The sequence below is a fragment of the Furipterus horrens genome, unplaced genomic scaffold (assembly GCF_987537825.1).
Source record: "Furipterus horrens unplaced genomic scaffold, mFurHor1.1.pri manual_scaffold_8, whole genome shotgun sequence".
NCBI lineage: Eukaryota > Metazoa > Chordata > Mammalia > Chiroptera > Furipteridae > Furipterus > Furipterus horrens.
In genome coordinates this window covers 56,661,337-56,686,662 of record NW_028327178.1, presented here as the reverse complement: position 1 = coordinate 56,686,662, position 25,326 = coordinate 56,661,337, and the positions used below count along the sequence as shown (strand labels likewise).

General features: G+C 44.7%; 1 protein-coding gene across 1 annotated transcript in view; it reads left to right on the top strand.

The window, feature by feature from the left end:
* The first annotated feature begins 11,178 nt into the window (after positions 1-11,178).
* ALDH1L1 (aldehyde dehydrogenase 1 family member L1) overlaps positions 11,179-25,326 on the top strand; it is a 52,001-nt gene continuing 37,853 nt past the window's right edge. The window contains exons 1-8 of the mRNA XM_090285879.1: positions 11,179-11,328; positions 13,213-13,447; positions 14,285-14,450; positions 16,291-16,392; positions 17,213-17,302; positions 18,176-18,313; positions 20,337-20,462; positions 23,846-23,937. Coding sequence (XP_090142005.1) covers positions 11,202-11,328; positions 13,213-13,447; positions 14,285-14,450; positions 16,291-16,392; positions 17,213-17,302; positions 18,176-18,313; positions 20,337-20,462; positions 23,846-23,937 — 1,076 coding nt within the window. The 5' untranslated portion in view covers positions 11,179-11,201. The remainder of the gene's footprint in view (positions 11,329-13,212; positions 13,448-14,284; positions 14,451-16,290; positions 16,393-17,212; positions 17,303-18,175; positions 18,314-20,336; positions 20,463-23,845; positions 23,938-25,326) is intronic.

Here is a 25,326-nt window from a genome sequence, read left to right as displayed (position 1 = left end):
AAATTACAGACCAATGTCTTTTATGAATATACATGTGAAAAATCTCAACAAAACATTAGCAAACCTAATACAACGTTAAAAGGGTCATGCACCATGATCAAGTGGGATTTATTCCAGGGACGCAAGGATGGTTCAGCATTTGCAAATCAATCAATGTGATGCAGTACATTAGCAAAATAAAGAATAAAAATCTATGATCATTTCAGTGGAAGCAAAAAAAGCATGTGACAAACTTCAACATCTATTTATGATATAAGAAGACTTTCAAAAACATGGGCATAGAAGAAAAGTACCTCAACAAATAAAGACCATATATGTCAACCCCACAACTAGTATTGTACTCAACAATGAAAAGCTGAAAGGTTTTTCTCCAAGTTGAGGAAAAAGACAAGGATGTACACTCATCACTGTTAGTCATCGTAGTATTGGAAATCCTAGCTAGAGCAATCTGGCAATACAAAGAAATAAAAAGCACCCAGATTGGAAAGGAGGAAGTAAAGCTCTTACTACTCGTGGATGACATGATTTTATATTTAGAAAATTCTAAAAACTCCACAAAAATTTATTACAAATAATAAACAAGTAATTAAAGTTGCAGGGTACAATATTAACATATATGTGAACAAGGGAAAAATAAGAGAAATTAAGAAACAATCTCATTTATTGGGTTGGCTAAAAAATCCATTTAGTTTTTTCTGTAAAATAGAAGACGCATTTTTCATTTTTATGAATAACTTTATTGATATGGATATTTTGAGTAGGTTGGCTATCTCCCATGTGGTATAACATTGATTGTTCTTAATCAACGTCTCAATTTGATCACTATCAGCTTCAACTTCAACTGGTCTACATGACTGTGAAGCATTGTCTTGCAAGAAATCTCCAGCATGAAACTTCACAAACCAGTTTTTCATATTTTTCCTTCTTCATGCACTGTACAAATCTTTTTTGTGTTTCAGTTGTGTTTTTACTCTTCTTGAAGTAATAAAGCATAATATGCTGAAAATGTTGCTTATTTTCTTGTGTCTTTGATATTTAAATGGCTACACAAAAATTTACCAATTGTGATGTGTTTTTTTTTAATGCCCACTGTTTTGGAAGCTGTCACAATACAATCTAACAAAATTGTTTTGAATGAAGATAAAGACAATTAAGTGCTACTAGAGCCATTTTATGGAAAAATAAAAATGAACTTTTTGGCCAACCCGTACAAACACAACAAAAAGAATAAAATAAAACTTTGGTGCACAAATAACATCTGATTTCGAGGTCTATTTTAAAAATGAAAAAGCCCATGATTATGAAAATATTTATTCATTAACATAACCTCCTTTACTTTCTAGAACCTCATTCCATCTCTCAACTAGCTTATAAATGCCACGCTTGTAAAATTCTTTAGGTTTTGAAGCAAAATATGAATCCGACTCATTTTCAACCTTTTCTCTGGATGTCAACCTAAGACCATCGAAAGGGTTCTGTAGTTCCTTAAACAAGTGATAATCAGAAGGAGCAAGGTCAGGAGAATATGGAGGATGAAGCAATATTTCCCAACCAAGCACTTTAAAGAAATTTTTGGTGAGTTGAGCTGTGTGAGGACAAGCATTATCATGATGGAGGATTACACCCTTTCTGTTGACTAAGGAGGATCGCTTTTGATTCAAAGCTGCTTTCAAACGATGAAGTTGTTCACAGTAAAGATTAGCAGTAATTGTTTGATTGTTGTCTAACAGTTCATAATGGACAATTCCTTCCATATCCTACCATACACTCAACATGATCTTCTTTGGCTGAAGTCCTCCTCTTGGTTGTTGAACTCTTCTTCCTCCTCAACTGATCCATGATCAGTGGCATTTAACATTATGGTAAAGGAACCACTTCTCAGCACCTGTAACAAGTCTACCTGAAAATGGTGCCTGAAAGTGTCGCAAAAGCAATGATTCACAACAAGCAACATGCTGCTGCAAATTCTCTGGAGACAGTTTGTGTGCGATCCATTTTCCAACTACTGAAACCTTTTTGATCCTTTTCAGTTGGTGTAGCGTGGTTTTATGGGCTATATTAAATTGTTCTGCAAGTTTCCTAGAGGTAATGGTGGAGTTTTCTGTGACAACAGCTTCCAATACTTCAAAATCAAGTTTTTTTGGACGACCCTCCTTTGGCTCCATTTTCAAACTGAAATCCCCACTTCAGAAACAGGAAAACCACCTCCTGCAACTTCTTTCAGTCACTGCATCATCCCCATAAGCGCTCTGAATAGACTTTGCTGCTGTACTTGCATTGGCACCTTTATGAAAGTCATTGAGTAAAACATTTCTAATGTGGTCTTTATATAGGATGAACATGGGTGCAGATATTGCGGACAGTTATGAGCAATACTTCGATAATCTGAAAAAATAAGGTATAGGACTTACGGTCAAGATGGAGGCATAGACAGACATGCTGCATCTCCCTCCACAACTAAGAAGGAATACAACTACCTCAAAACTAGAAACAACCAGAAGTTCCAGAAAATCAAAGTGCATGGAAGTCCAGCAAACAAAGATATAAAGAAGAAATACTCATCCAGACAGGTAAGAGAGGTGGAGCCCGGACAGGGAGGACACGGTGTGGTGGTGGCAGTGGTGGCAACAGCAGCAGGCCAGCAGAAAGTGCAGTCACATGTTTTAAAAAGTCAGGAGGGACACCTGGGGAGCATTTCCAGCTCCTCACCAGAGCAGCTCACTGTCCCAGCTCCGGGGAAAATCAAGCCTCATTGCTTTTGACTGTACAACCCAGTGGGGGTTTAGATGGAGGCAGAAACTGCCAGTGTCTCAGCAGAGTCCACTTGTTTAAAGGGCCCCCACAGACCTAGAATGTCCGCAGACCCACCCACTCTGGGAACAATGGCCACGGAAGCAGCTAGAGGGGTGCCAGTCTCGTGCAGAAGTGGGAGAAGTGCTTGGAAAAGGGGCGAGTGCTGGGCAAGTGGCATTGTTCCTTCTCAGACCCCTTCCCTGCATACATCGCCACATGGCAAAACAGGTCGCCCGTTACTGAAGAATCCCGAAGACTCTGCCCCTTACAATGTAACAGGAGCGACAGCTCTCCCTGGGACATGGAAGCAAACAAACACAGGAGACTTCCAGCCAAGATGGAGGCCTAGACTGACACACTACATCTCCTTCCACAACTAAGAAGGAATACAACTACTGCAAAACCAGCAATAACCAGAAGTTCCAGAAAATAAATGGAAGTCCAACATATGAAGTTATAAAGAAGTGGTGCTCATCTGGACAGGTAGGAGGGGCAAAGCTGGGGAGGAGAGGTCAAGCTGAGCTGTCTGCGACAGCAGCAGCGATGGCAGCAGGACAGCAGTAAGCAGAGACACCCGTATTTAAGGGGAGGTGAGAAGCGCCCGGGGAGCACCCCTGGCTGCAGACCAGACCTGTCAGCTGTGAAAACGCCACAGCATGGTGAGACGAGTGACCTGGTTGTGATGAGTGCACAGGGCTCAGCCCTCTATAGATTAGGAGGTGTGACCGCCCTGCCCAGGAGGAAGCAGAGGTAAACACAAAACTGTTCAAGATGTCACAGATCATGATAGAGATCCCAGTGATGCAGCTGACCAGACAGCAAATTTCTAATCTAACGAAGCAGCAGATAGAAAATCTTTCTGAAGCACAGTTCAGACCTTTGGTTATAAAAGCACTTACAGTCCTAACAGCAGATCTTAAATAAGACAGGGAAGGAATGAAGGCTAGTCTTGCTGAAATGAACACAAACACATATGAAAGTAGTGGTGAGGGCAAGAAAACCAGGGATCAAATTAACAAATCGGAACAGAGGGAAGGAACAAACAGTCAACCAGTACAGAAAAAGGAAACGAGAAGTGAGGAAAATGAGGAGAGGCTCAGAAACTTCTCGACAGCTATAAGTGGGCCAACATCCAAATCATAGGGTTGCCAGAAGGTGAAGAAGAACTAGAAATGGAAAAATTATGTGAAGAAATAATGAAGCAGAACTTCCCTAACTTGGGGAAGGAAATAGACTTACAGGTCCAGGAAGCACAGAGAGTTCCGAAAAAACTGGACCCAGGGAGAACCACACCAAGACACATTAAAATCAAATTGTCAAAAATTAAGGATAAAGAGAGAATCTTAAAAGCAGCAAGAGAGAAGAAGAGAATTATGTACAAAGGGGTCCCAATAAAACTATCAGCTGGTTTCCCAAAAGTAACTGCAGGCAAGAAGGGACTGGCAAGAAATATTCAAAGTAATAAAAAGCAAAACCTACAACCATGATTACTCTATCCAGCAAAGCTGTCATTCAGAATAGAAGGGCAGAGAAAGTGCTTCCAGGACAAAGTAAAACTGAAGGAGTTCACCAGATCCAAACCACTGTTATATGAAATGTTAAAGGGACTTGTTTAGGAGGAAGAGGATCAAAATTATGAACATTAAAATGAAAACTGTATCTCAACAACCAATAACAGAAGCTAGGGAACCAAAACAAAGACAAACTAAATAGGGAATGAGAGTGTGAACAGAATTATGGGTATGGGGAAAATTATGGGGTTCGTCATCAGGGAGGAGGAAGGGGGGAAAGGAAGGGAGATGGTGCAGGAATTAAGCATAGTAGGAGGGAATGGAGTAGATAGGAAGATGTTGAGAAGAACTATATGCACAACCAATGGGCATGGACTAAGGATAGGGGACAACTGGAGGGAGGGATGTCACTGGGTGGAGGGGAACAAAGGGAAAAGAAATTGGGGCTACTGTAACAGCATAATCAATAAAGCATATTAAAAAAATGGAAAAACAAATCACCCCCCTGCCCCATCAAGGAATATAAAATAAATAAAAATAAAAAATAAAATATAAATAAAAAAATATTTGAAAAAATGTATAAGTCACTGTGACATCAAAAAATTATAAGTGGCACAAATTTAATAAGTACTATCTAAAACTTTCTTTTAAAAAAGTCGGTCATTACTTTTGGACCAGCCTGATACTGATAATTAAATTTAACCAAGGAGGTGAAAGACCTGTATACTAAAAACTATAAGACATTGTTGAAAGAAATTGAAGACACAAAGAAATGGAAAGTTATCCCATGGTCATGGCTTAGAAGAATTAACATTGTTAAATGTTCATATTATCTAAGGCAACCTGCAGATATAATACAATCCTTATCAATATCCCAATGACATTTTTCACAAAGATAGAATTTTAAAATCCCAATATTTGTATTGAACTACAAAAGACCCTGAGTAGCCAAAGCAATCCTGAAGAAAAAAGGAGAAAGCTGAAGGTATCACGCTCCCTAATTTCAACCAATATTACAAAGCTGTAGTAACCAAAACAGCGTGGTTTTGGCAGAAAAAGGAACACATGGATAAATGGAACAGAATCGAAAGCCCAGAAATAAACTCACCCATATATGAACAACTAATTTATAACAAAGGAGCCCATTAGGTACAGTGGAGACTGGAAAGTCTCTTCAGTAAATGTTGTTGGGAAAATTGGACAGTCACATGTAAAAGAATGAAACTAGACCACTATCTTACACCATACTCAAAAATTAACTGTAAATGGGTTAAAGACTTGAATATGAGGCCTAAACCATAAAACACATATAATAAAACATAGGTAGTAAGCTCCTTGACGTTAGTCTTAACAATGTTTTCATGGCTTCTACTCTAACAACATGGGGAACAAATGCAAAAATAAACAAATGGGACTACACAATGGTATCACCCAGAGTCTCTAGTTGACATGAGGGTTCATTCTAAATGTTGTATCTTCTCTGGGTTTGGACAAGTGTATTATGACATGTATCCATGTTTATAGTATCATACAGAGTATTTTCACTGCTCGAAAAATTTTGTGCTTCACCTGTTCATACCTTTCCCCTCTTCTAATCCCTGGTAATCACTGGTCTTTTTACTATTTCCATAGTTTTTCCTTTTCTAGAACGTCATATAGTTGGAATCCTACAGTAAGTAGCCTTTTCAGATTGGCTTTTTTCATTTAGTAATATGTGCTCAAGTTTCCTTATGTCTTTTCATGTCTTGATAGCTCATTTTTTAAATGCTGAATAATATTCCATTATCTGAATGTACCACAGTTTATCAATCTATTCACCTACCAAAGGACATCTTGGGTGCTTCCAAGTTTTGGTAATTATGAATAAAGCAGTGATAAACATCTGCATGCACTTGTTTCCAATTTCTTTGGGTGAATACCAAGAAGCACAATTGCTGGATTATACATTAAGGATATATTTAGTTTTGTAAGAAACCTCCAAACTGTCTTCAAAAGTGACTGTATCATTTTACTTTCCCACCAACAATGATTGAGTGTTTCTGTTGCTTCACATACTTGTCAGCATTTGGTGTTGTCAGTGTTCCAGAGTTTGGCAATTCTAGTCAGCGTATAGTAGTATCTCATTGTTGTTTTACTTTGCATTTCCCTGATGACATATGATATGAAGCATATTTCCATATGCTTATTTGCCATCTTTTTTTTTCTCTTTTTTAAAATTTATTTTATTGATTATGTTGTTACAGTTGTCCCAATTCCTTTTCCCTTTGCTCCCCTTTTCCCAGTACCCCATTTCCCTCCAGCAATCCCACCTTCCTTAGTTCATGTCCATGGGTTGTGTGTATAAGTTCTTTGGATTCACCCTTTCCTATATTATTCTTAACTTTCCCTAGTCTATTTTGTGCCAACCAATTATGCTTCTTAATCCCTGCACCATTTCCCCATTTCTCCCCCTTCCCCCTCCCAGCTGATATCCCTCCAAATGATCCCCATACCTATGATTCTGTTCCTATTCTGGCTTTCTTAGTTTGTTTTTGCTTTTGTTTTTTAGATTTAGTTGTTGATAGTTGTGAGTTTGTTGTCATTTTAATGTTCATAATTTGATCTTTTTCTTAAGTAAGTGCCTTTGACATTTCATATAATAACAGCTTGGTGATGGTGAACTCCTTTAGCTTCACCTTGTCTGGGAAGCACTTTATCTGCCCTTCCATTCTAAATGATAGCTTTGCTGGATAGAGTAGTCTTGGTTGTAGGTCCTTGCTTTTCATCACCTTCAATACTTTCTGCCAGTTCCTTCTTGCCTGCAAAGTTTCTTTTGAGAAATCAGCTGAGAGTCTTATAGGTGCTCCTTTGTAGGTAACTCTTTGCTTCTCTCTTGTTGCTTTTAAGAATCTCTCTTTATCTTTCACTTTTGTCATTTTAATTATGATGTGACTTGGTGTGGTCCTTTTTGGGTTTAGCTTGTTTGGGACTCTCTGTGCTTCCTGGATTTGTATGTCTTTTCCCTTCTCCAAATTTGGGAAGTTTTTCTTTATTATTTTTCCACATAAGATTTCGATTTCCTGTTCTTCCTCTTCTCCTTCTGGCACCCCTATGATTCAGACATTGGCACGTTTAAAGTTGTCCCAGAGGTTTCTAAGCCTCTGCTCATTTTTTCAATTCTTGTTTCATCATTTTGTATTGGTTCACTTTTTTATTTTTTTCCTTATATTCCAAATCATTGATTTGAACCCCAGTTTCCTTTTCTTCACAATTGGTTTTGTGTGGATTTTCCTTCATTTCATTTAGCATAGCTTTCAATTCTTCCTTATGTGTCTGCCATACTTAAGCATATCTATTAAGTCTGTGAACATCTTTATCACCAGTGTTTTGAACTCTGCATCTGTTAGGTTGGCTATTTCCTCGTTTGTTAGGTTGGCTATCTCCTCATCGCTTAGTTCTCCCACTGGAACCTTGATCCGTTCCCTCTTTTGGGTCATACTTCTCTGTCTCATCTTGACAGGCTCCTGTGTTTGTCTGCCTCTGTGTCTTAGGTAGAGCTCTCTCACCTGTTATGTTGTAAGGGGCAGAACCTTAGGTTTTCATCAGTACTGAGTGACCTGTTTCACCATGTTGTGGCGCTGTGTGTGTGGGGGGATGGATCTGAAAGGGAACAATGCAGTTTGCTCAGCACCTTCCCCTTTTATAGGTACTTCTGCCACTTGTATATGGGCCTGACACTTCTCTAGCTATTGCCCTGGTGGTCGTTTCCAGAGTGGGTGGGTCTGTGGACTTTCTAGGACCATGGTGGCTGTTTAAATAAGTGGCCTCTCCTCAGAGACCAGCAGTTTCTTCCTCTGCCCCAACTCCCACTGGTTTGCATAGTCAGAAGTAATGAGGCTTATTGTCACTGGTGCTGGAACTATGAGCTGCAGGGTCTGGTCTGGTGCTGGGAGTGCTCCCTCTTGACTTTTTTAAATGTTGACTGCGCTTTCTGCCAGCCTGCCACTGCCACCGCTGCTGCTGCCATCACACCACATTCTTTCCACCCCTCCTATCTGTCTGGATGAGTACTTCTTCTTTATAACTTTGTTTGTTAGAATTCCATGAAGCTCAGTTTCCTGGATCTTCTGGTTGTCTCTGGTTTTGAGGTAGTTTTATTTCTTCTTAGCTGTGGAGGGAGACACAGCGTGTCTGTCTAGGCCTCTATCTTGGCCAGAAGTCCTTACTTGCCATCTTTATATCTTCTTTGATGATCTGTATGGTAAGGTCTTTGGCCCATTTGCTTAGCCAGGTTGTTTATTTTCTTACTGTTAAGTTTTAAGAGTTCTTTGTGTATTTTGAATACCAGTTATTTACCAGATATGTATTTTGCAAATATTTCCTCCCTGTGTGTGGCTTTTCTTCTTACTCTCTTGACAATGCTTTTTGCAAAGCAGAAGTTTTTGATGTCAGTGATGTCCAGCTTATCAGTTTTCTTTTTATGAATCATGCTCTTGGTGTTGTATTTAAAACAGTTATTGCATACCCAAGGTCATCTAGGTTTTCTCCTGTGTTATCTTTTAGTTTTCTAGTTTTGTGTTTTATATTTAGGACTATGGTGAATTTTGAGTAAATTTTTGTGAAGTGTGTAAGCTCTAGATTCTTTGTTTTGTTTTTTTTTACATGTAAATATTCAGTTGTTCCAACAATATTTGTCTAAAAAGCTATCTTGGCTCCAATTTAACCTTTACTTCTTTGTCATACAAAAAAAGAGCCCTGGCTGGTGTGGCTCAGTGGATTGAGCATTGGCCTATGAACCAATGGGTTGCCAGTTTGATTCCCAGTCAGGTCATATGCCTGGGTTGTGGGCCAGGTCCCCAGTTGGGGGGTGCATGAGAGGGAACCACACATTGATGTTTCTCTCCCTCTCTCTCTTCCTTCCCCCCTCCCTAAACATAAATAAATAAAATATTAAAAAGAAGGACTTTAGAAGACAAGGAGACCATTTTCATGAAGTTTGAGTGGGCAAAGATTTCTTAAATAGAATACATAACCAGTAGCCATAAAGGAAAACTTTGATGTATATTAATTTTACATAATATATATTAAGCTTAAGAACTTCTCTGGTCATCAAAAGGCACCATAAGAGAATTGGGAAAAAAAGCCACAGGCTCAGGCTTGTGTGACTCAGTTGTTTGAGCATTGTGTCCTGTACACCAAAAGGTTGGGGATTCAATCCCTGGTCAGGGTGTGTATAGGAGGCAACAATCAATCAATGTTTCTGTTTGTCTGTCTCTCTCCCTTCTTCTTTCTCTAAAATCAATAAACATATTTTTAAACAACTAAAAGAAAACCACAGAATTGAAGATATTTGTTAAAAAACAAAACAAAAACAAAAAGACTTCCTGCAAATCATAAGGAAAAGACCACCCAGGGAAAATAATAGACAAAGAATCAGAGTACTTTACCACAAAAAGATATGCAAATAGCCAATATACATAGAAAGAGCTGTTCGACTTCATTAGTCATTAAAATCCTAATGATACCTTTGTATTTCATATTAGCAAAAGAGCCAAAATGAAAAAGCACAAGACCACAATGCAGAGCACATGGCAGTGGAAATTGGTAAAACCATTTTGGAAAATTGGCAGAATATGCTAAGGCTGAACATCTTTATATCCATGACCCAGGAATTTCACTTCTAGGTGCATACCCCATAAAAATGTATACCTATATACAGTAAGAACTACATGGCACAATCATTATAGCATCACTTTTGGTAATAGCGTCAAACTGGAAAACTACCCAAATACTTATCAACAGTAGAGTGGATAAATAAATATATATATCTACCTTCACACAATGAAATGCTATGCAGCAATGAGAACTATCACAGTACAACAACATGAATAATGTTGAGGGGGAAAATCCACAAAACATCACAACGTATGATTTCATTTATATAAACGAAATATATATTTTTGGAAAACAGGCAAAAGTATTCAATTCTGTAGGGTGCAGTGACTGGAAGAGGTTCAAGGCAATGCTTCTGTAGTAATTCTTTTTTTGAGTGCTGATTATAAGTGTGTGTTTGTGAAGATCCATTGAGTTACATACCTATATTCTGTGTACTTTTCTGTATGTATAAGGCATGTAAATTTAATAAAATTTTTCCAAAAGTATGTATGTTTTTATAGATAGACAATTTAAAGAAATGTATCAGGCAAATCAGGTTTTACAGGTATGAGTGTGGTGAATGAATAAGCATTGTTGGAGACATTTGCATGATCTAGCTATGCATCATTCCATATATCTTCCATTTTCTTGGCCAGCTCAGTGGCATCCCTCCCACTTCCCACCCTATCTTTAGTCCTCAGGGCCTGTCCACTGAGCATGCTTTTCTGTGAGGCTGAAATAGACAGGTACTCAGGCCCAGGCCCTCTTGCTGCTTCCTGGCTCTGGAGAATAAGCCTGATTTATAGGATGAAAGTCATTTGAGGCATGTGGCATCTTTCTCATTAACAAATGAGAAAACTGAGGCTTGATGTGACTTCACCAAGGTCACAGACTGGTTAGCTACAGAAATATGTTCAAATATACCTCAGGGAACTTGACATCCAGTGTTCCATGCCAATTTGGAAAGTTTCAAGGAGGAGTCCCTAATTCTACAATCTGTGCATCTCACCTACTGTAGCATCTAAAGTCTTCCTCCCTTGTCGAACCTTTTCCCGTCATCCTTTCACAGTGGCAATTTCCCTGTAGTGGCCTGCTGCTAGGGAGCCCCAGAAAGGGGCAGAGAAGTTGGGGGAGTGGCAGGTAGGTGAGGCTCTGTGCAACTGTCACATTTGGACCAGGATCAGCTTCCTCGAGGCCAGTGAGCCCTGTCTAATGCTGCAGCCTTATCCCTTCCTCAGGTCCTTCTGATCCTTCCTCGCTGCCATGAAGATAGCAGTGATTGGGCAGAGCCTGTTTGGCCAGGAAGTTTATTCCCACCTGAGGAAGGAAGGCCATGAGGTCGTAGGCGTGTTCACTGTCCCAGACAAGAATGGGAAGGCGGACCCCTTGGGTAAGTGGGTGGTCTAAGAAGGCAGGTAGCAGTGGATGGGAGCAGAAGCCTGCAAGATCTTGTGGTGGGGCTTTGGGTGTCCCTGATCAGAGGCAGCCAGTCACACATCATCCACTCTGATCCTGCTCAGGTGCCAACCGGCTGCCTGGCTCTCCTGGAACAAAGTGGAGACATCCTCCTTACCTAATCGTGGGGTGGGGTTTGCATATTGGAGAAGGGCCATGGAAAAGCTCCATCTTGCTTCCAGGGCTCTATTGTCTGAGCACTCCAGGTTTCTCTGACCCTAGTACCCAGTCTCTGAAAGAAATGCCAGGCAGGAGTCATTTTGTCCCGACCACTGGGAAGGCCTGATACACAGAGTGTTGATCCCACCCTGGGAGTTTCTGTTCAGAGGGATGGAATGTGGTCTGAGAATTTGCATTTCTAACAAGTTCCCTGGTGATTCTGATGCCCTTGGTTCTAGGAGGAGCACAATTTGAGAATCACTGGCTGAGCTGGGGACCTCAGCAGCACAGCAAGATGCAGGGACCCTCAGCTCAGAGTCTCAAACTCTCCAGGGACACTCACGGGTCCTTCTCAGGCCTGATGGATACAGAATGTAGGGGCCAGGTTTAGGGAAAGGGCCTTATGGAGCTGACTAGATACAAGGCTATGGTTCATAAGGGAGAGTTGAGTCTCCCCAGACAGCAGTGCAGGCTGACCCTGGACTGAGCTCCAGCAGCGCCCCTATGTCAGCCAGGCCTTTTTCCTAAATCTGACCTTACTGTGACCCATAACATAGCCTGAGCTCAGCCCCCAGCCACTAAATGAACACTGACACTAGCCCCTGAGCCTGGACCCAGACAGCTTGGCTGGCTTGCTACTTGACCCTACCTCAGGTGTCCTGCAGAAGTATTCCCCTGATCACAGGGGAACAGCTTTTGCAAGCACAGTCCAGTCTGATCATACTGATCCCACCCACCCTCACCAAGGTACAGAGGCAGAGGGGGCTAAAAGGTGGATCCGGTCTAGTCAGAGGCCAGACATCAGGAGTACTAACTGAGAATCAAGTACGAGGTAGTGTCTGATAGATGCTACATAGGGGCAGGCAAAAGTGAACTTGATTATACCGAGATAATGACTGCAGAAGGTAGCTGCCACCTCTAAGTCTGGGAAAAATCAAGGGAAGAAGCTGTAACTTTTAAAATTTGGAATTGTGGGCTGTAATTGAGACTGTGAAGAGGGCCTCTGGCCATGGGTGCTAGTAACAGGGTGAGAGGAGGGGCATGAGGGCTGGAACTTGGACCTTGGAGTGCAGACACCAGCAGGAGAGAGTGTGTGCACTGAGGCTAGTTCTGCAGATATTGGGGAGACTGCAAACTGACTCAGGAGCTTCTCTGCAGTGAAGAAGTAAGGCTGGGTGATGCTCACAGGACAAGAGCTCACAGAAGGGAGCGAGCCCCTCCTCTTCTCTTACCTTCTCCGCCTCCAACACCCATATTGGCAGTGCTTTTGCTGTTTGCAGGGTCCCAGACCGTACCCTAGAGAGAGAAGAAGGGTGGAGAAATGATAACCTGATGATGGGCATGGTGAAGGCATGGAGTGGCATGAGGGCAAGAGGTCAGCCATAGCGGATCAGGCAGAAGTCTGGGAGAAGGAGGAGCTCAGATGTTATGTCTTGGTTGTTAACAGAAGTCAGTCAGACAGAAACCTCACCCTTGACTAGTGCTATCTCCTCTGTGTTGCTGGGTGGAGTATGGCTGGGAAGTGGAGAAGGCTGAAAGGTTTGGAGAGAAGACACAGGAGTCATTTTGGTGGGAAGGCAGAGGTGGTCATGTGTGGGTGGGTACAAAAAAGGGCTGGTTTCTCACTCACTCATTCACTTACTCACTCACTGTCCCACAGGCCTGGAGGCTAAGAAGGATGGAGTGCCAGTATTTAAGTTCCCTCGCTGGAGGGCGGGAGGACAGGCTTTGCCTGACGTGGTGGCAAAATACCAGACTTTGGGAGCCGAACTCAATGTCCTGCCCTTCTGCAGCCAGTTCATCCCCATGGAGGTCATCAATGCCCCTCGTCATGGCTCCATTATCTACCACCCAAGTCTGCTCCCCCGGCATCGAGGGGCCTCGGCCATCAACTGGTAAGATGGCAAAAATATCCCCCTCTGCTTGAATCATCATCTTCCCTTAGCCTGCAGCTTTCCTCTGGGGCTGCAGAGTAAGCATCAAACAGGTGCCTGTTCTGTCTGCCAGATGGCATCCATACACCAGACTGATGAAGTGTTATCAGTCAGCAAGAACACTCAAGGGAACTGGGGACTGTAATTGCTAAGCACTCTGCACTCCCACAGTGAACTTCAGAGTGGGCAGAGGCCTCAGAACCAGCTATGAAGGAGTTTGCTGGTGGCCTCACCCGGATGGCTACCCGGGCCATCAGCCTAGGTGACGTGCCCAGAGGTCTGCTCTAAAATCCACCCACTGCCATAATCTCAGTAGCACCTCACTTGGAAAGAGACAAAGAGGAATGATGAGAAATACTAAGAAGACAAAAAAATGACTGGGTGGAGTAGCTTAGATGAGGAGTCAGGATAGGGAGACATCTGAGCTGGGAAAAGAGAGTGGGTTTGCGATCAGACTGGTCTGGTTGGAATTCACACACTAAGCTCTCCAGCCACGTCTCTTCACTTCTCCATTTCCTTGTCTGTAAAAGGAGCATGCAATGCCTGTTACACCAGTTAGGAAGATTAAGTTACATGAGGCATATTGTGCTTTTACCACAATGGCTGGCACATGGTTGGTGTCAATAAGCACCATTTTTTTTTTCCTTCCCACTCTTGCCAGAGTAGGCACCAATCCTCCCAGAGCTTGAGGGGATCAAGGGTGTGTATAGGAGGATGGCAGGGGCCATAAGGGCTGCCCCAGGGTGTCCTCTGTTGTCCTTCCTGGTAGACTCAGGGTTTCATTCTTCTTTTCCTTAGGACCCTCATTCATGGAGATAAAAAAGGGGGGTTTACCATCTTCTGGGCAGATGATGGCCTGGACACTGGGGACATTCTGCTCCAGAGAGAGTGTGAGGTCCTTCCAGATGACACCGTGAGCACTTTGTATAACCGCTTTCTCTTCCCCGAAGGCATCAAAGGGATGGTAAGGGCTGAGAGCTGGCATTGCCACATGTACCCATAGGGCCTATTTGTCCCGGACCAGCCTGTCCCTGAAGTTGGTCAGGAGTCTGTTCCCCAATTCCAGGACTCTGGAAAGAGAGAGCTCTCATTTCAGGGTTTCAAAGAGGCAGGATTAAGACATATTAGGCAGGACTCCTGCTTACAACTGACAGAACCCAACCCAAAAAGCTTTGGCCAGAGGCTTAAACTATGTGACTTGGATTCTATTTCTCCTTTTTTTATTTTTTATCCTGATTCTACTTTTCTGTTTGGTTAGCTTCATTCTCAGGTTTTCTGCCCACAAATAGGAGGAAAGGTAGTCACTGGTAGCTCAAGACATACACCTCTGGGTTCCATGAGGAAAAAATCCCCTTTGTCCTAGAATTCATGAATAAAAAATTAAAAAATCACAGAAAACTGTGATTGATTGATTTTGGGGTCATGTGACCACCTGAGCCAATCACTAACCAGGATGATGGAGTGCTCTGATTGAAAAGCCTCAGTGACATACTTCCTGGTCGTCTACTGGGGAAGGAAGTCTCCTCCAGGTATAGTCTTGTAGACTGAATTTTCCCACAAAATAGGCTTCTGTTACCAGAGGAGGACACAAGAATTACTGAGAATCAGAGACACTTGTGCTGGATACAGCAAGCAGACCCCATGGGACCTGATTCCAAAGGGGCTGGTGTGTGTGCAAGGTTGCTGTTCGTCCAGCCTGAGGAGGCCAGCCGGTGATGGCCAAAGGCAGACACATTCCTGCTTCTCACCAATTCCAGCAGCAGGCAGGAGTCAGACAGGAGGAGGTCTCCAGGAGGAGATTCATTTGCTTTTTGGAAATAGCAATAGTCACAACAATGATGTAAAAGTTATCACTGCTGCCCAGATGCTGGCTGCTCCCTTGTCCTCAGCCAGTCTGGTCTGCTGCCACCTTTTTTTACCAGATGTGTTAAACTAGATGTCTCTGTATTCTTCTCCATGCAAATTAAACTCACTGGAGATTTGATATGAGAGAGCAAGAGGTTACCTTGCATATCTCACAGAAAATAATTTAAAATTGTGCCGTCCAATAGTCACCTGTGGCTATTAAATGAATTCTGATTAAAAATTGAGTTCTTTTGTCTCACTAACTGCAAGTCAAGTCCCTGGGAAGTACAAATGGCTGATGAGCACACTACTGGGCAGTAAAGACATAGAATGTGTTCATCACCACAGAACATTCCACTGGCAGTCCTGCTTTAGACATTTCTCATTCCCATCACTATCAGCCTTGCTGTCTGGGGGCTCTTCCCTCAGCCCCTTCCTCACAATAAGCCTAGGCTCCTTGGCTCCTCTTCCCCACTGCCCTGATTCCTTCTCCCACAGTCTTCTTTTTCTTTTCTTTTCTTTTTTTTAATAAAGACTACTTCCTGCTTAATCTCAGATTTCCAAAACCGTCATGAGGCTCACAATTAATTCTTCTTACCAGGCAGGGAAGGTTTTTAGATAAAAACATGGAAATATGTGTGTGTGTGTGTGTGTGTGTGTGTGTATGTGTGTGTGTGTGTGTATTCTACATAATCTTCTAAAACCTGGTGTAGTAGAGAGGGTTGTTCTATATAATCTTCTAAAATCTTGTATAGCAGAGAAGGGTATTCTTGTACACATTGGAATTGGTTTCAGACTAGCTCCATCTCTTCATACAGAAGATATTTCTTAGGTGTTTGTTGTGTGCCAGACATGTATGATTAGTGTGGGGCAGGGTCCAGACTCAGTGTGAACCCAGGGGATGGGAGTAAGGGGAAGGTCCTAATGCTGGGGATGCCAACCAACCTGGGTCTCCCCAGGTGGAGGCTGTGAGGCTGATTGCTGCGGGCAAAGCCCCCAGACTCCCTCAGCCTGAGGAAGGAGCCACCTACGAGGGCATTCAGAAGAAGGAAACAGCTAAGGTGAGTGCCAGGGCTCTGCCCGCCATGAAACCTATCTGTGCTTGGGCTGGGGTGTGGAGGGTATCCTGGGGAAGCTGAGCTTCTGGCTGAGCAACCAGGGGGTAATTGTTTAAGGCCAGAAGTAGGGCTTCCCAGGCTGGGGAAGAATGAGCAAAGCCATGGATGGGGGAAGGAATGTGGCACCCAGACAGGCAGGCAACCGAGTCCTTTCTGGTTTTTCTCCTGTTTCTATTTAGGAGGAATGCACTGGCAGGTCCCCAGAGAGAACTATGTGTGATTGTGTGTGTGTGTGTGTGTGTGTGTGTGTGTAATATCAGCTGTAGTGCCAGAAGTTTGTAAGATGAGAAATGAGAGAGAACTCAGTTCCTCAAACCTGTCACAAGTAGTAGTCTTGGGTGCCTATGGGCTGTATCTCTGCTCAGGGCTTATGGGGTACTATGTGGGCATCTGTGTGAGTCCTGTAGGCCCAGAGAAGCTGTTGGCAGAACACTGTGGGATGCGCCTGCACTTTGCACTGGAACTTGGTGTAAGGCCTTGTCCGTCTTAACAGTGAAACATTATCTCCCTCAAACCATCAGTTTACATTTACTGTTGTGAAAGTCTGAGGGTCAGAGAGCATCCAGAGCATGGGTACCAAGCAGAGACCCACCCAGCGCAGGGACTCAGACTGGTGTCTCAGAAGAAGCCAGACTTCCCAGCTTTCTTCCCTGGGCTTTACCAACTGTCAGGGGTTATCAGGGTTGGAAGGGAGGGCAGAGGTGTTACCCAGAGGTTAGTGAGTAAAGACAGACTGGTTGAGCAGGCACATCCTGCCCCACAGATCAACTGGGAGCAGTCAGCAGAGGCCATTCATAACTGGATTCGTGGGAACGACAAGGTGCCGGGCGCCTGGACAGAGGCCTGTGGGCAGGTACATTTATCTGCAGCTGGGATTGAGCTGGATGCACTGCACTGGTGTGCCCCGCTATCTGCAAAACTGGTTGGCAACTAGCCACTTCCCTGACCTCCAACCCCACCCAAGTGCCCCCAGCCATTTCAGCCCTTCCCCCAGGACCACCATGAAACCTGTGTGGTGGCTAAAGGTTAAAGAAACAGCGCAGCTCAAGGCCTCCAGGCCCTGCAGCAAGACTGAGGTTGCACTGCATTGGTTATAAAATATTTTGACTCTCACCCCTGGGATCACAGAGACCCCAGGCTCACCTCTGACTTCGACTTGACTGCAGAGGGAGGGGCAGCGTGCTCAGCCCAGGGGGCTGGGCAGGAAGCAAGGCAGATGGTGCTTATAGACTCTGAGGCATCAGGGTTTGGCAAGACCATGAGCAGGGACTTTGTCTGTAGCCCATGGAAGGTGGCCCTGTCCTTCACAAAGTCCCAGACTGTCCAAACCCCTGATCACTGACCAGATGCTGAGACTGTGTTGGGGAGTCCCTCTGTTGCTCTTGCCACTGCAAGACCCTTTGCAAAATGACCAATGCTCGTTGGCATACCCAGGGCAGGTGTCCTCACTTCATGGTGCCTTGAGCGTATTTTCACCCAATCTATCTACCTGAGATCTGAGGCTGGGAGCCAACACAAAGGGTCTTAGGGGCACACAGGGCTTAAGGGCTCCAGAGGCCTCGAAGGCTTCTCCAGGCCTTGCTGTGCCCTTGGAGGCAGAGTTCTAGGCCCACATTGCACTGCCCTCTGTCCCCACTTCATCTCCCTAGCCCTGCCTAGGCTTCCAGTGGTGGGGACCTCTTCTCATTCACTGCCTTCTGGTTTTTCTGTCCTGTTTCCAAAATAGAAGCTGACATTTTTCAACTCAACACTGAACACTGAAGGCCTGGTACCAGAGGGAGAAGCTTTGCCCATCCCAGGAGCCCATCAGCCAGGGGTGGTCACCAAAGGGGGACTGGTCCTCTTTGGGAATGATAACAGAATGGTAACACTGCTATTGTGGATCACATGTTCCTACTGTAGGTTCAACGCCACACAGACCTGTCCAGGGTTACTGGCCTTGTAATTAGACCCCAGCTGTGCTGGAGAAAACAGAAGATAAGATGGCAGGCTCTAGGAGTCCCCACATGCCCCTAACCACTGAATCTCTCCACTTCCCTATTCCAGGAAAGCTGACTCCTTGTTCTTTTTGACCAAGTGCCCCAGGCAGAGCTAGTTGTCCTGTGAGGGTGTCAGAATCAGGGAAGAACCCTCTCCAGGAAGCCCTGAACTTGGGGCCTTGTATTGCCCTACAGAGTGTCCAAGTGCTACTGGGTGTGGTCATTAAACCTTTGTACCTCAGTTTTCTTCTCTTTAAAGATCCCTGGAGTCATGACAGGCACATAACATGCTCTGATTTGTATTGTCAGACTCTGCAACTCAGAAACAGCTAATAGTTATGGAGTACTTTTTGAGCTGCTGGGCAGTTTTAAAATAATTGATGTGTATTAAATTTAATTCTCTCAACAGCCCAATGAGATATGTATTAACATTCTATCTATTTTACAGAGGAGATAACTGAAGCACAGAGATTTTTAAGAACCTACCCAAAGTTACCCAACCTAGTTTGTGGCAGAGCTGCAATTCAAACCCTGAAATGCTGGCTCTGAGGCCCACCAGTTGGCCACAGTACTCTGCTATTAATGCTCGCTACTTGCAGGAGTTGGACAGGTCAGGACCTTATGATACCAGGGGGCAAGGAAGAAAAAGGACAGGCCAGACACTGTGAAAACTTTAGGGAATTTTAACAAACCCTGTGGTTGTTGAACCATTAGCTACATTGGGGTGTATAGGCCAGATGCAGTGTGGCACTGCTTTGCTTGGGATTGGTGTGAGCTCACTCTAGGTGCCCACCCTGCTGTGCTCTGCACTTGGAGAGCCTGAGGCTGCCATCAATGTCTGCAGTTTACAATAGTTGGGTATTTTAGGTATTCATGATTGATAAATGCAGTTGGCAGACTAGGTCTGTCTTGGATCAGGTTCCCTAGAAACAGTTCCTGAGATGGGAGATCTTGTGCATGTGATTTATGGTGGGAGTTCTCTTGAAAAATCATGTACCACTTGGGGAGCAAGCTAGAACAGAGCGTTGTAGATGCAAGTGTTACTTGCATCTGCATTTTCACATCACTCAGCCCTTGGTTTTGCTCACTCAAGGTAGGATGAGGGACAGCCCTTGGGCCTGTGTGCACAGCTGTGCTTTATCTGCCAACATAGAGGAGGATAAGTATGCAGAAGCAGGTCACTAACAGCTCATCATTACAGCAGCTAGAGGATGGGGGCTCCAGCCCAGCTGGGCCCTGTTGTGGGGGAGGGGTAGTGATTCAATCCTCTGTCCTCTGTGATATCCACAGGGACGGCAAAACAAAGGAGGCAGCCTTGGTGGAGACCCTTGGTTGAACCATCTCTCAGGAATCTCTAGCTGGGTCTGGCTAGGCTTTAGTTCACAGAAAGCTTCAGAACATCTTCAAAAGGTAGTAGGCTATGGTCAGACAGGGAACCTGGCACCAGTTCTGTTAGGGCATGTATAGATTATGTCATTCTCATAGACTTCTTATCAGAGATGTCCTGTTCTACTCATGAGTATATCTACTCCTCTTGTTCCCATGGGGTTTTGGGAGCTGGGGTATTGGTGAGTGATTCTTTTCTCTATTGGCTTTCGAAGTAGTGCCTAGCTTATTTTGTCTAATTAGTGGGCATCAATTTTATAGAAATAATAAAGTCATTACACACAAAAAGAAAATAAGAGCATGGTGGGGTGGGTGATAGGAAAAAGTGAGTATGAGCTCTGCAGTTTCTTTTGTGTCCCTAAAGCAGCAGCCTCCCCACTCTGAACTTCTCTCCTCATCATTTATCTGAGACTCCCTATGCCTTTCTTCTTGTGAGAGTTGGAGATGAAGCAAAGTGCCCTCTGTGGAATTGCACCCTTCCTTGCCATAAGGGCAACCACAAGAAATCCCTTTCTTGTGCAGCTGCTGGTGAAGAACATCCAGCTGGAAGATGGCAAGATGATCCCAGCCTCACACTTCTTCAGGGAAGAAGAAAACAATGCCCTTGAGCTTACAAAGGCAGAGCTGGTCACCATGGAGGCTGTGCGGGTAAGAGGCCACTTAAGGGCTACTGTCTGGTTGGGCAGGCTGTGTACTGCCCATGGGTTTTGTGAATCACACTCCCTGGAGTCAGGCTATGCACACTCTTCGTAGATGTGTGTGGTTGCCCCAGGCACAGTATTTGTTTTATCCTGTCTTGGGACTTTCTATATCCTCTTACCCCTGCTTCCTCTAGCACTGAGACACTGACTGTTCCAATGTCTCACCATCAACAGTGGACAAGTGAAACAGAAGCCCCTGGAATAGCTGGAAAAGTCAGGTGCCAAGCCAAAGGTCTGGTGATGATGTGTACTGGATCTTTCCAGAAGAGGGAGTGCTCTGCAATGTGGCTAGTGCATATGTCACAATCAGACAGACCTGGACTCCATTCCAGCTCCCTCCTCATGATCCTGAGCAGTGCTTTCCTCTCTGAGAATCAGTCTCTTCCGCCTGAGTTCAGTAGGTGGTCACTTCCCAGAACTGTCCCTGACCTCCCTGATCCCCTCACCCATTGCCTTCTCCGTGGGAGGTATGATATTGACAATACTTAGCCTTATTGAACAGATGTTATTGGATGAATTTTCAGCCATTCACTTATTCAATTACTTACTTAAGAATTATAAATTGAACTCCCACCAGATGCCAGATGCTAAGCCAGACACTGGGAATGTGACATTAAGCACTGTCTCTGCTGTCAGGAAGTGTCCTTGCTCGTAGAAAACAGAGCCAATGAATAGTCAAGCAAATGAAAAGAATAGTTTTAGACAGGAAGAAGTGCTACAAGTGAAATAACAAGGTTATAGGAACAAAGCCCCTAGAGGCTTACAGAGAACTTTAGAAGGAATAATCAGGGAAGCCTTCCCTGAGTGGGAGGAGGGGAGTGCTTGAGCAGAGACCTAAGTGGACAGAGAATACCTGGGAGAGGATCTTCAACACAGAAGGAACACAAGTCCTAAGAGAGGAGTGCCCTCCCTGTGTTAGAGCCACAGGAAGGCAAGGCAACTGGAGCCCAGGGAGAAGGGCTGTGATGAAAGGAGGCCAGTCAACAGGCCACTTTGGTGAGTGTGAATGTTGATGACAATTATAGACAGCAGGATTCAGCAAGGGAGAGACACAAGGACACCAAGAACCTCCTTAGTTGAAAGCTGAACATTTGAATGTCTGTTAAAAAGAAAGAAAGAAAGAAAAGCCTATTCAAAAAAATATTCTTGGAGCAACTGCTCTGGCCCTGGCCCTATATATGTCCTGGGGTTACGGGGCCAGCTGGACAAACTGGCCTTCCGGAGCTTATAGCTGAATGGCATTCAGGGTGGAATGAGATTTTGTGTTTGTAGAGCTAGGCCTGAGTCAAAAGCTGCTACAACTGAGTCCATCTGTGAAATGGAAAGAATAGACCCCGCTCTGTGGATATTGTGAAAGGTAGAGGAGAGAATACATATGAACAAGGTTGATTTAGTAGTATCAATTAGTATCTCAAAAAATGTTGAAAATGAGCCTAACAGTCATCAAAAGAAAGAGATACTTCTAGAGTGTGTACACCCATAGAGTTCCAAACACTTTGGGAATAGTAGAGTATTTAAGTACTATAACAACTCTATGAAGTTGGTTCTTTTATTAATATTAACTTCATTTCCTGACTGAGGAATCCAGGTTGAGGCAGAGTCATAGCTAATGAGGGCAGTGCTTAGGCTGAAGTCTTTGCCTCCTCTAGCCACCCATATGGCCTCTTGGTCATTAGCATTGTTATCATTGTGCCTGTTGGTCAGAGCTGGGCCCTTTCAGGATGTGTGGGCTGAAGGTGAACTGGGTAGAGGGGAGATGGCTAGGGAGGAGAGGCCAGTTGCAGCCCCCCAGTATTGGTGGAGAGGGTTCAGCCTGGTTGCTGTAGCAGGGGTCGGCCCATGTTCTCTATTCAGCAGAGTTCACCAGGTGTCCATCATGGGCTGAGGCAGGCCATGGGCAACCAAGCCTAACCGTATGCCCTTCTGAGCTGAAGCTGTGCATGTGGCACAAACGCCATGTTTGCTGAGCTCCTTCTGTACTCTAAGAGCTCTGCCTGCCTCACACAAGGAATCCTCCCACAGTGTTATCAGCCCCTCATACAGACAAGGAAGCAGAGGCACCAGTGGTCTGCCTGCATCAGGGATCAAGCTGGGATCTATAATAGGCTCTGTGGCTTTGGGGTGCACTGCCTGTCAGAGATTCCACATGTATCCAATATGGACTGGTGCATCTAGCAGGCACCATGCAGGGGCATGCTCACACACCAATAGGTGACTAGTTGCCTCAGGAAAAATGAGTCTGAGGAGGGTAGCTGCTGCCAGCAGAGCAGCCAGGCAAGGTTTCAGGGAAGAGATTGTGAAGGAGTTGGCCCTGAAGGATGCCCATGATTTAAATGTGAGCTGGGGGTTCAGGGAAAGCTGTTGCCAGTGGGCAAGGGCCCAGGTGGAAGTGAGGAGGGCAGGCAGCAGTTGTGTTGAGGCAGGGAGTGTCTCATTATCACTGCTGATGGTCACACTGAGGATGGGAAGGGTAAACCCAAGACACCTTTCCAAGGAAAAAAAAGGGGAGCCAGGAAGAGGTTCAGCTAGAGGTCATGGGGATCTGGTGCTAATTGGGCCTGCCCACCCCTCATCAATGACGAGCTGTTGCCTGGAGCTCAGAGTATGAGACCTCTCTTGGCTCCTGTCCTGAGAGGTCTGGCTTGGAGCCTATCCAGGAAATAGTCATTCCATCCTGACCTGCCAGACAACCTTCTTGGTAGACTGGGTGGATGCTGCCCTTTCCACATTCACCCACAGGCTGGCTGGTAGGCGCGGTTGCTCTCCACAGGTTCAGAGACAGAGGGCACAGAACCAGCTAGCCTCTCAGCAAGGACAAGACCCAGGTCTCCTAGCCCATCAGTGCCTTGTTTTCACCCTCAGAACTACCCCCATTTTGCTCTCCCTGCCACACCATAATACCCCCACACCAGTGTCATGCTGAGGATATCCAAATCTAGACAACAGCACCAAGGTGAGGCCAGAGTAAGGAGGAGGTATGGCTCAGGAAGAGCTGGGCCCTGCCTTTCTGGTCCCCAGCCATGCCCTCAGCTCAGCATGTCCATCCTGTTGCCATCCCTGGACTGCCATGGGGATGCCAGAGAAGCTGGGAGCCAAAGCGAGGTGGTGCTAAGAACAGCAGCCGAGTGGCCTGGCCTATGACAGCCCCTCCTCCCCCAGGGGGTAGTCAGTTCAGGACCTTCAGGTTCCTCAAATCAGCTGCACTTTGGAATGTACTGAGTCAAGCCTGATAGCAGGCCATCCATGAACATGTCATAGGCTGCTCTCGCCCAGCTGACACCTGCTCCCAGCTCCCCTGGGAGCTGTGTTCTCACTGCACCTGTTTTTCAGAGTGCCTGGAAACGGATTCTCTCCAACATCCTAGAGGTGGAAGACTCCACTGATTTTTTCAAGTCAGGGGCTGCATCAGTAGATGTTGTAAGGTAAGGCCAAGAGTGAAGGGGTTCCATCCCAGGTGTCTGAGGCTGTGTCACTCATCAGCCCAAAATATAATGGCAGGAAACCACCACCATTTGTTATGCTCATGATTATTCAGGTCAGTGATCCAGAAAGGGCCCATGAGTACAGGCCTGGCAGGCCATCTTGAATGGCCACAGGTCAGTGGACTGTTAGGAGTTGGGACAGCTGAGTAGGGATGTACTACTGCTAGTTGGGTTCTTACTGCCATGCCTGGCACCTGGGTGACAAAGGCTGGTAGCTTCTTTGCTGGCCCTGACAAGGCAGTTGCATGTGGTGGCTTGGGCACTTGGACTCTGTAGTAACTCATGGTGCTGAGAGCAAAAGTGTCAGTAAACAAGGCAGGTGTGGTAACGCCATTTATCACCCAGCCTGGAAAGTCTCATCATGTCACTCCCACTGACTTGATTGGTTTCAGCAGTCGCAAGCCCATCCGTGTTCACAGGAGGGGGCATAGAGCTGAGGCCCACCCTTCAATGGGAAGAGGATCAACTAATATGTGGCTCTGCTTTAAAACTACCACAAGCCCCAACACCACCAGTGAAAGCCAAGGTGTACAGGGGCAGGGGGGAAGGGGGGTGGTTTGTAGGGTAGACAAGCAGGTAGAGCCTAAGCAGATGAATCTGACCTTACAAGTTTCCCCATCAGGTGTGTGTTGGGGGTAAGGGAATCATGAATGCAATATTTTAAAAAACTGAGGTATGAATTTATGTACAGTGAAATGCACAGAACATAAGACAACAGTTTGGTAAGCTTTGGTTTAACTTGTAAACCCACACAAGCTATATCATATATAATATGTAGATTGTTATATATTTCAAATATAACACAAGTTATATCTCAGTCAGCTACACCCCAAGAGGTTCCCTCCTAATCCTTTCCAGTCAGTGACCCATGGACAATCTATCATCATAGATTAGTTTAACTGTTCTTCAACGTCCTATGAATTCTCCTGCTTGCCATTTAACAGTGTATAAAGAGAAGGATGTGGAATGTATTAGAACATCTTTACTTATAATCAGTACTAACCTAATTCATTCTGGTTTAAACAAAAAAGCCAAAAAACAGAAGTTCAAGAGCCTACAATAGCTTTCTTTAGGCATAGCTGACTAATGGCTCAGATTATGTCATCAACCTTGTCACCATCTGTTGCTTCACTGTGGGGCAGGATTTCTCCTCAGAGTGACAAGCACAGTAGCTCTGGTCAAATTTCTTGTCTTTTCAATTATCCCATTGAAAAGGAAGTTGCTTTCCCAGCAGTTTTCACATAAATCCTTGATTTGAATTTACTGTCTATGATGGAGTCATGAACCAATCACATACCAAAGTGTGGACATGTGCCTACTTCTGGAGCC